Source organism: Cebidichthys violaceus, unplaced genomic scaffold (assembly GCF_023349555.1).
Source record: "Cebidichthys violaceus isolate CVI_PGR_0920_01 unplaced genomic scaffold, fCebVio1.0.p SCAF_3, whole genome shotgun sequence".
Lineage (NCBI taxonomy): Eukaryota > Metazoa > Chordata > Actinopteri > Perciformes > Stichaeidae > Cebidichthys > Cebidichthys violaceus.
The window spans coordinates 5,983,650-5,991,720 of NW_027176483.1; the positions used below are offsets into that span (position 1 = coordinate 5,983,650).

Genomic DNA, 8,071 nt, shown 5'->3' on the forward strand with positions numbered 1-8,071 from the left:
AACTTTACGCCTTCTGTAAACTCTAAACATTTCCTTTTTAAGTTGGTATGACGCCCTAAAGAGCGCTGCCAGTGCGCTGCTGGCTCTTGAAAATAAAGACAGAACTGGGATTAAAAAAAAAAAGTTTGACATCTGTCAAATTGACTTTGTGTTATTTATGCGTTTTCAGCTTTCATAGCTTAAGAGTCCGCTACACATCCGTCATCGATGGGGGAGTCAAGTCAGCCGGAGAGCTCTCTGCTGCGTTGGCGGCTCGCCTTCGATCGGCTCTTGTTGATTTCAGCACACCGGTCAACATGCAGGCAGCAATCGGGGGAGTAAGGGAAGCCTCATTAGCTGGTCTCCATCCATTACCGCCACAGGGCCCAGCCTGGCCACTATCAGTGCGGGCAATGTTCTCAGCCATTAAGTAAACGAGCGGCCTTCATTACGGGGCACTCGGCCCTCATGCTTCCATCAGTCTCTCCGACAGCACAAACATACAGCATCCAAGACAGTAAATGCCAGACTCCACCTGGTTTTAGGAGGCGGAGGAGTGCTGTGGTTTGTCATTAGTAATCATAATACGAGTCCTGTATTAAATGAACAAGACCTTGTTGTACAATTAGCCTATTAGAAAAGAGCACAGACTGACTGAAGAGCATTTCGTCCTTTTGTTGCTATATTTTGTTGAGGCTTTTATCCGCGCTTCCTGTTGCTCCAGCTCCTCGGGCCCCCTCCCACTTTGTTCCCTCTCAGTCCTTCGAGGACAGCATCCTAAAGCCTGGAGCAGGCAATTCTGGAGGAAACTCTCATTTCCATCCCACCAAGAGCTCCTTAGTCAGCCCAGTTCTCCCAGCCAGCAGAGGAGCTTGCAATAAAGAGCGCTACCATTACGCAGCCAAGCCCACAGAAGAGTTGTAAAATTTTTAGTGCTGATGCTAGTTTGAGACATCGTGATGGCTGTGTGGACAAAGCACCCGCAGCATCCACATAAAAATCGATAGGCGGCTGTTAATGGTGCTTTATTGCCTGTTGCAGTATATGAAAGATAATAAAGAAAGTGTGCTTTGACTTACCTAATGCTTGGCCAAACTGGAGTCAAATGAGATGCTGTAAAATAGTGATTTCTTCTTATTTACTAGAGCAGTAAAACAATGGCGTGCCTCGATATAAAAACAAAAGGCCTGCGTCCTTATTTTCATACTGTACGTGACAAAAGCCGTAGCTGCTTATATTAACCGGCTTAAGGGCTGGAAGTTTTATCTTTGCTGTTCACTTGGCGACACAAAAGCAGTCAATAATGAAGCATATCTGGAATGCTGCAGCTGTAGCTCTCACCAATGCGGTTCCGCCTTACTGAGCCCATTCTTGTGTAGTTGTAGTAACAGATATTCATCATCCAAACACTCTCTGAATTGACAGTTATGAATCAAATGCAGAATGTTGTTGTCTTGGAAGTGACAGTGATAAATGTGCCACTTAATTTTTGTGATTTTGAATGCAGCTCTCATTGTCCCATCATGGCTGCCACAGCAGGCAACAGGTATATAATATAACAGGGAAAAAAAAACATGTTGAGTCTCTTATGAGTAATGTCAGGAGCAGAGCTGAAATCAAAGACGCATAACTGTGGATGTTCAAAGCTGTGATCTTTATTCTGAAATGAGGAGTGTAACGCATGCACGCTTTTGTCTCCCTCACAGTACACATTTGGTGAGAACATGGAGACCTCACTGCTTCAGCCGCTGGAAGCGTCGCTGCAGACCACCACCAATACCTACTGCGGAAGAGCCAGTCACCTGTTTACCAAGAGGTTAAAGCAGAGCATCGCGTCTGTGCAACAAGATGTCACACAGAGAAGATGATCAGGACAGCGCAGGTGTCATGATATGTGGAAGTAGAGTCTTGGATGTAAGACACTCCTGTGGTAAAGTCACAAGTCAGTCTCAACCACAGACTGAAGACGATCTCTCTGGTTCCGTTTCTAGAACTAGGTGGGAAGAATTATAGAGTTAAAAAAAAAAGAACATAGAAGAGCCAATCCACAGTCTTACGGGTGGCTCCTCATATTGGGTCGGTGACATTAGAGGTTGTGTTTCTACTGGTTCGTAGCAGGAACACATGCACAGAGGCCTGTGCTAAGAAGCAGGATTTAGCGTTTTGGGCGGTAACTTCACGGCGGCTCCAGAGCAGGTTACGTTCGAGTTAATAGATCAACTTGTTTAAGAGCCCCGCCTACTGACCAATCAAAGCCTGGTGCACGGATCGTGAGATAATAATACACAAATACAAAGAAGTTAAAGTCATAATCCAGGGTTAAAGAAACGCATATTTAACTGACAAAAGCAGAAAGGAAAGCTGGCAAAAGATCTGTACGAATGTGTAAATTTATAGGTTCATGATATCACTGCTTCATCTAGACCAATATTTTAGCCTCATTCTTTCTGCTTCAACCCCGGCAGCGTGGAACGGACTTCAAAGCACACAATAAATAAAATAGGCTATAATGATTCAAAGACATAAGTAGACTTCTTATAGTACATCTTGTAAGTAGGGCTGTACTACACTAATATCAGGCTTATTAGTATTATACTATTTGTACTATAATATTTGTAATATTCATGCTATTTTTTGATGTGCTCCAAGTGCGTTTCTCAACTCCAGGGTTGCAGCTGCAAAAATAAAGCAAAAATAAGGCCATAATTTCCCCCAAGGGGACGAATAAAGTATCTTCTATTCTAAAAGACTACATCTAAGCAACACAATAATTTAAGTATAATTTAAAATGTATTTATATAGCACAATTTTAAAATGCAGCAAAGGTTGCTCAAAGTGCTGCACATACAGTAGAGTCGCAGTCATACAAACAAAGACTTGATTAATAACAGTAAGTGACGTTAAAATCCAGACAAACTGACACAAATCACACAAAAGTGCCATGTTAAGATCAGAGGTGATAGGCCAGGGAAAAGAAATCGGCTTTTAAACGACTTTTGATTTTATAATCGGTGAAATGTGTTCACGCCTGCGTGTACCAGTTAAAAGTCTCGCTGCAGAGTTTTAACAGCTGTTTAACCAATGTAATATAGTCAGATCTACTCATGCTCTAGATGGGGCAGTGATATTGTAAACCTACTAATTCATGCTTTCACACAGTCGGCTTGTTTATGATTGGTCATATGCTGCAAACACCGTCTCTTTTATGTGACCGCGCTCATAGCCTCATATGAGAAACCCTGAGATGATGAACAGCTTCGTAGGACCGTTTAGCTGGATCACAGTTGTTCGGGTTAGTTAAGCCAGACAACCAAAAGATACCCTGTTGAACTCGCTTCGTAGTACAGGCCTCTGCTCTGCTAATGTGATAAAACACACACACACACACACACACACACACACACACACACACACACACACACACACACACACACACAGGCACACAGGCGGTTCGCTCACTGTTGCTGCTGGTCAAAGATTAAAAAGTAATAATAACCTCGGACCTCTCTTTCCACCAGTAAACAGCTCCAGAATGTGAGTCACGGTCGAGGTTCCATCCCTCCAGAATTTCGACCAATGACAGCGCGTTATGCGCCGCGTGGCACTCCGATACCTCCCCATGCATGTAGATAGACGATTGTAGTTAAACTTTACTTTGGTGTACCTTTTAGTAGGCGGAGACATTGAGCTGAATGACAAACAGACTCGGGTCAACGCTGGACCGTCGTCCGTTTACAAACTGCGTATCAAGATTAGTAATGGCGAAGAGTAATCTGTGGAACAGGTTATATGTTTTTATTCTTCTGTGAAGCCGATGTTGGTACATATCTATCCGGTGAACACACAATCGGGTCACAAATGCTTTGTCACCATGGTGGAAAATGCACTGACACTTTTGAGAAAGAACCTACAATCACTTTGTTGTTCAAGGTCTTTTGGAAAAAAGAAACGCAGCAGGGTACTTAAAGATGTACTCTTATCGAGAGTATTTCAGTAGAGCTGTTTTAATATCATTTTGCATACAGGTTTTGTACTAGTGTTTTTGTCACTGCAGTATATATTGAAAAACGTTTACTTGTTAGTTTCACAGCAGTTCTCTTCTGTTTGTTAGTGAACAACAGATGCTCATTAAGAATACTTTAAAATACTTTAAACTTGTGTTCATTATTGTTGGACGTCTGTGACAGGAAGCACTTTTGATGTCTACCTTGTAACTGTAACATGAGGCTGTCATTTCATTTTCTCTGGTTTGGGAGTTTGTCAAAGAATTGTTTACTGTACACTGTATTAGCGTTTACGTATTTTCAGTTACTGCCAATATGAACATAATATTATAACTGGAACAATGTCATCGAGAGCAGTTAGGTCTCAATCGAGCGTCGTGAAATCTGCTCCAAGACAGGTTCAGCAAAAAGTTGCACTTTTGATTTGAGACATCGGGGATTGTAACATATCACAAAATCATATCTGTGATTTTAATGTTTCACTGAAAACCAGCAAAGACATTCAAGTGTATATCAAATGTATGGGAAATAAATATTTTTATCAGAAAGCCTTTCCGTTGGTGTTTGTGATGCAGTATCTCGAAGCAGCATTTTGAAGTATGTTATATGATGTTAAATTTCCTTTTGTTGGTTTAAGTAAATGCACAGTATTTTGGGCTGGAAATAGACTTTATACTAAGAACACCTGATAAGAGTTTTGCAATAAAAAGTAAGGAATTACAAAAATTAGGACTTTGTAATAGGGCTGATTAATTCTGGTGTAACTCAATGATTTGACCGAAATTCCTTCAGCTGGCCCTGCTCGGTTCTGAGTTTCTTACATTTCATTTTGTATTCTTATGAAGTCGTCTGCACCAGCCTCCATAACCACCTTACATAAACTATACTTGTTGCCAACTCACTCCAAGCAAAACCTAGCATGATCCATGTCCTAGAAGGAAGCAGCAAGCTAAAAATAAGGAATTAATGTGCAAGTGTGAAGCCTTCAGAAAGTGTTGTTAGATGGCCAAAAAGAAGCTGATGTGTCTGGGTCAGTAGCCTCTGGCTCTTCATTTCACAGTCAGATTGACAGACGTGCCTGGAATAGCCAATCGATCAGCATGATGAATTTAAAGTGGTCACTATTCTAAGAAGCTGTTAGATGTATGCATTTCTCTTTCTGGGAAATTGAGTTGGGAAAACATTTTCTATATTTTAATATTAATAGTAATTCTTAAAGATTTCCATAAAAGCTTTTAGTTGTATTGTGAGCTAATTAACATGGCTATAAGAAAGGCGTATGAGCTGGCTCTGGTTCATATAGAGAACCACTGTGATAGACGCTCTTGGTACTACTCTTTTCTCTAATCTCACAACAGTGTCTTTTAGGGGTTAAGGAGTGCTTATGTTGCTTTGCTGAGTGAGCAAGAAAAAGACCTACACAAAAAAACACGAGGCCAATTTATTTCTGCCACAATCCTGTGATTATACCTTTGTAGAGAAATATTCAATGGCATTATTGACTACCGTCAAACACAACCCTTAGTAAGATGGATGTTTACAACTTCAATATGCGAAGCATATTGCGTTTTTAAGGGGAAAGGCTAATGCTACGACTGCCTGGTTTCACTCCCCTGAGTATAATGGTGATGGAGGTCTCATTCTCTTTCGGTCTAACAGGAACTGCCAATAGATTATTCATGTTATTGCTTGCACCACTTGGCCTCCGTAATGTTCGATAGCAATTTAAAGCTCGGGCATAAATTAAAACAGTCGGAGGCAAATGGCCCAGCACAAAGTAAAGAGGGTCTCAAAGTAAGGATTATGCAATATTAGGCGGTGAAAGTCATCAACATCCTCTTAACATGTTTGGCAGATTGCATTACAATTGGGACCAGATGTAGAAATTACAAAAACGATGCATACACCATGTCCCATTCATAAAGTAGAATTTAGTCCACTGAGGATTTGCCTGCAGACCATGCATACACACAGTTTTCTACAAGAGATGAATTAAACGGAAAAACCTGCAGAAACTTCATTTTTTTACGGCTTTTGGGGCAGCAGAAACAAAAAGTGATCACAACATCGATATATCACCTTTTAAGTAGCAAACAGTTTCCAGTTTACACATCCAGCACTTACACAACATTATCAATAATTTAGAGTCGTGTTTCTGGCCACCTTCTAAATGTAAGTTAAATATTCTCTCTACTTTCAGCTCTGTTTTTAGTCTTTACCATCTCCTGAAAGAAATATCTGCTTCTGGTTCCACTATGTCCACCAGCTCTGTGACCATCTGGTGTTTGGTGGTGAGCAGGTTGGTGCGCTGTAGGTGCAATACAGCTGGACAGCCAAACAATGAGCTGAAACTCGAAACAAAGCTTTGTCAAATTGAGGGGAGTATGTAAGTCTAACGTTCACTCTTCTTTTAGCTCTATTTTGTGAGATTGGTCTTGTGTGCATGTGTTTGTGTCTGTCCACTGCTAACCTTGCATAATGCTCCACCAAACTGCATCCTCAAGGACCTCTTGCAGTGATTCACACTTTCCCAAAACACCTTTTATTGCCTGTTTGATACTGCCATCGACTGGCTGCTGACTCCTTACTCACTACTATAGGGCCTGTCAGTGATAACACAGCTATAACCCCAACAGCTACTCTGCGACACAGTAGGGGAAAACCATAGACTGTATGCCAGCGGTTGCGAGGGACCTGCACCGCTCTACAGACGCTCTCCAAGGCCTGCAGTCCTTCCAAATGGCAGAAGACTTTTGGATTTTACGACATTGTTTAAAAAGAGAATTTAGAAATGACGGAAAATATTTGGTTAACAGAATCTCTGCTGTATGTCTTAGTGGAAAACTGTTAGCCCACTTCTATTGTTTTGGACAATGTGTTCGGCTCTCAGCTAACAGCTACCGGACTACACATGCAGTTGACTTTATTGCAGTAGTTCAGCCGCTGCTCTGCGGCCAGAGGCGGTTATTCCTTGACTTTTGATTGGGCATCAACTTCACATTTACACAACTATTGTCAAAAAATAGACCTGAAGCCTGAATAAAGGCTTTAAGTCTCGGTAACGCGCTGAGACAGCCCCTGCATGGAGCCGGTGCAGAAATCTGCATAGATCAAGATGAGAGCCTATCTTTTGTGCGAGATGTGCGAGTGAAAAACACATCTGACACACTCGCGGTCTAGACGGGGTTAACCCATTGAGGATTTTGTTCATTCTATCACACAATGCAGCAGTTGTCGTTGCAGACACAGCTTGCTGAGATCTGCACTAAGATCTACTGAGTCCCCCATTCTACTTCACTGTGTTTTCAGAGTTTAAGGAAGGCTTCATATACAATACAGCTTGATATGTTGAGGGCTGCCAGGAAGACATCTAAGAGAAATAAAAGGTCTGTTGAGGTTTTCATAGGTATAAAAAAATGTCTGCCTAGCGATTGTATGCCTTTGTCAACCAATTTGCAGTTTACATCTGTGTCTATCCAAAATGTCATCACTTCATAATTTTATCCTATTAGACATTTGTGTGAAATTGTCATAATTAGCATATTAAATCTTGAGTTATGGCTAGAATTATAATTTGTGAGGCAAAAGTGACCTTTGGCCACCAAATTCTAATCAATTCATCATTGAGTCCAAGTGGATGATTGTGCCAGATGTAATGAAATTCCCTCCAGGCGTTCCTGAGATATCGCTTTTATAAGAATGGGATGGACGTGAGGTCACAGGGACCTTGATTTTTGATCACCAAAATCAAATCAGTTCATCCTTGATTCCAAGTGGACATTTGTGCCAAATTTTAAGAAATTAACTCGAGGTGTTCCTGAGATAATCGTGGTTATGAGAATGAAACAAACGTTGCACAGAAAGACAACGCTCTGTCATCGTATAGTCTGTCATGACAATGTCATTCTAAGTCATGAAAAATGCATAATATTGTATGTATGAAAAAATTGTCAAGACAAAAGTAAAGCATGTTGGAAAAAGACATTGTATAGTATGTCAGATTTTTTTTAATAAAAAGACATGCCATGAAAAGTCATAGTATTGTTACGCGTCATTCTGTGTGTCTGTGGGTGTGTGTTGGTGTGTGT

The 8,071-nt window shown here is 41.1% G+C and overlaps 1 protein-coding gene across 2 annotated transcripts in view; it reads left to right on the forward strand.

The window, feature by feature from the left end:
• LOC137881534 (glucoside xylosyltransferase 1-like) overlaps window positions 1–3,410 on the forward strand; it is a 9,522-nt gene extending 6,112 nt beyond the window's left edge. For both annotated transcript variants that reach the window (XM_068723514.1, XM_068723515.1), the window contains one exon: window positions 1,686–3,410. In XM_068723514.1, coding sequence (XP_068579615.1) covers window positions 1,686–1,847 — 162 coding nt within the window. In that variant the 3' untranslated portion in view covers window positions 1,848–3,410. The remainder of the gene's footprint in view (window positions 1–1,685) is intronic.
• Window positions 3,411–8,071: the final 4,661 nt, after the last annotated feature.